Consider the following 2321-nt stretch of genomic DNA (forward strand, 5'->3'; position numbering starts at 1 on the left):
TCGTGGTTCTCTCTCATCATTGGGGTTCCCCCCACTCTCCCTTCCTCTCTGAAATCAATAAAAAGGTGTTTTTTAAAAGCACATCTAGGGGCTGGGGAGAGGAGTGGGGAGTTAGTGCTCAGGGAGCACGGGGGGTGAGTTGGGAAGATGAAGTTCCGGAGACAACGGGGGGCCAGATGCACACCAATGCGAACGGACTCGATGCCACAGACCTGGACACCTAAAGCTGGTCAAAATGGCCGGTTCTAGGCTCCATAGGTTTTTCCACAATAAAACATTCCCATTGGATCAATGGAGAAGAGGCTGGGATTTCAGACCACCACGGTGTAATTCCCCCAATGCCCGCAAGGGGGCACTGCCGACCCACCGTCTTCATCCCGCCACGCGGCCCGGCAGGTCACCGGGTTTTACACAGACTGTGTTCCGCTCCAGCGGTTGGTTGTTTCTGGCCGGGGCAGCCGTGATGGGCTCAAAGGTCTAGAGACTAAAAGCCAAGTTGCCGCAATAAACCGAACCGTGTGCAAACAGGGACTTACGTGGTCGTCGTAAATGGTCAGCGCGGCCTCATACTCGCCCTGGAAAAGCGAAGTTCCCGTGGTTACTGCCGGGAGGGTGAGGGGTGATCGGAGGAGTGAACGGGGAACGCGCCATGCCGAGGCCCCCGCGCTACGGAGGGGTGGGCGCGCCTGGTGCGGACCTGGGGATGGGAGCCCCGGCCGCCTCTGCCCTGGCCTGCGCATCCGGTCACGGGAGACGGACGCGGCCTCGCTGCTAAGGGGACGCTTGTCACAGCACATTCTTCCTATAAGCGCTTGTCCACCTGCGGCCAGCTCCCTCCTGTACCCCCTCCTCTCCTCTCTGCGCTCCTCCCTGCACACACGGCTGCGATCCCCGCTCCCGCTGGGCAGCGTGTCACCGCGGTCTGCGTGTCCCTGCACGGTCCCGTCTCCCCAGCACTCCTCTTCGGGCACTTAGGGGGCGTCCACAGTCTCTCTGAGAAGCAGCTTAGAGTGGAGCCAGGGGCAGAACCAGATGGGACCAGGCATCCCCCCACCTGGCTCCCCTGGGGCAACGCATCGGGAGCATCCTGGGCTCAGCAGGCCACCCAGCAGCAGGGACACTTGGTCTGAGGTGTGGCGCAGGCTGCACAGGCACGGCTGGTCTCCAAGTGCAGGCGGTGCCGGGCCGGAGGTGGTTCAGGCCCGAAAAGCTATCGAAACCACGCAGCCTCTCCCACATCGGGACACCCCTTAAAGGCGCGCGCACAGCCCGGCCGGCTTGGCTCTGTGGGGAGGGATCGGCCCGTGGACCGAAGAGTCTCGGGTTCAATTCCCGTCCAGAGCATGTACCTTGGTCACAGGCTCCATCCCCAGCCCCGGTCGGTGCAAATGGAAGGCAGCCGATCGAGGTGTCTCTCTCACATCGATGTGTCTCCCTCTCCCCCCTCCTTCCTCCCTTCCACTCTCAAAAAAAAAAAAAATCAATGGGAAAAATATCCTTGGGTGAGGATAATAAATAAATGTGCAAACACACAGTAGGGCTCCGCGGGACGTGAGGCAGCGAAGGGCGGAAAAGCGTGTCTCTCTCCGGACAGGTTCACGGGAAACACGCCAGGCGTCTTACCTTTTCAATCAGGTACAAAGCCCAGTGCCAGTAATTGTGACAAGCAAGCATGTCCGAGCCCTGGGGAGAGAGCAGAGAATCGGAAACACCCCCAGCCCCTGGGAGAAAGGCCCGGATGTTGGCTTCTGCAGACCCCACACCCTGGAGTGTGGGAACACTTCCCGGGCGCCCCTCAGAGGCCGGTCTGAGCCCGCGTTCCCACGCCACCTCCTTCAGCACCAGGGATGGCGGGTCGATGCCTGCGCTTGAGCCTGAGGCTGGGGAGCCGGCCACGGGTCAGCCCGAGCGAGGAAGCAGAGAAGCAGGAGTCACTCAGCTCCTCACCCACCTGCCTTGTGTGTGGGGTGAAGTGAACAGGAAATCACCCAGCACAGGGCCCGCCGTGTCCACCCAGCGCAGGGCCCACCGTGTCCACCCAGCGCAGGGCCCACCGTGTCCACCCAGCACTGGGCCCACCGTGTCCACCTGCACAGGGCCCACCGTGTCCACCCAGCACAGGGCCCACCGTGTCCACCTGTGCAGGGCACCTGACGAAGCCGCCAGGGCCAGGGAGCTGGGGAACTCCTGCAGGGATGGGTGAGCCCTCAGCAGGGGGCGCAGGCGGACGCCTGGACGCCAGTCCTTCCTTCTACCGCCTGCCCTGCCGTGCAGCAGCCGCCTCCTCGCGGGCACCACCTCCGTCCCCTGGAAGGGAAGGA

General features: G+C 62.6%; 1 protein-coding gene across 1 annotated transcript in view; it reads right to left on the reverse strand.

Moving 5' to 3' along the window:
• The window catches only part of TTC38 (tetratricopeptide repeat domain 38), a 37366-nt gene that overhangs the window by 4861 nt on the left and 30184 nt on the right, over positions 1–2321 (reverse strand). Inside the window, exons 8-10 of the mRNA XM_015570736.1 lie at positions 2080–2307; positions 1624–1683; positions 533–575 (exon numbers count right to left, since the gene is read on the reverse strand). Of these exons, the coding sequence (XP_015426222.1) occupies positions 533–575; positions 1624–1683; positions 2080–2307 (331 nt within the window). The remainder of the gene's footprint in view (positions 1–532; positions 576–1623; positions 1684–2079; positions 2308–2321) is intronic.

Source organism: Myotis davidii, unplaced genomic scaffold, assembly GCF_000327345.1.
Source record: "Myotis davidii unplaced genomic scaffold, ASM32734v1 scaffold67, whole genome shotgun sequence".
Classification (NCBI taxonomy): domain Eukaryota; kingdom Metazoa; phylum Chordata; class Mammalia; order Chiroptera; family Vespertilionidae; genus Myotis; species Myotis davidii.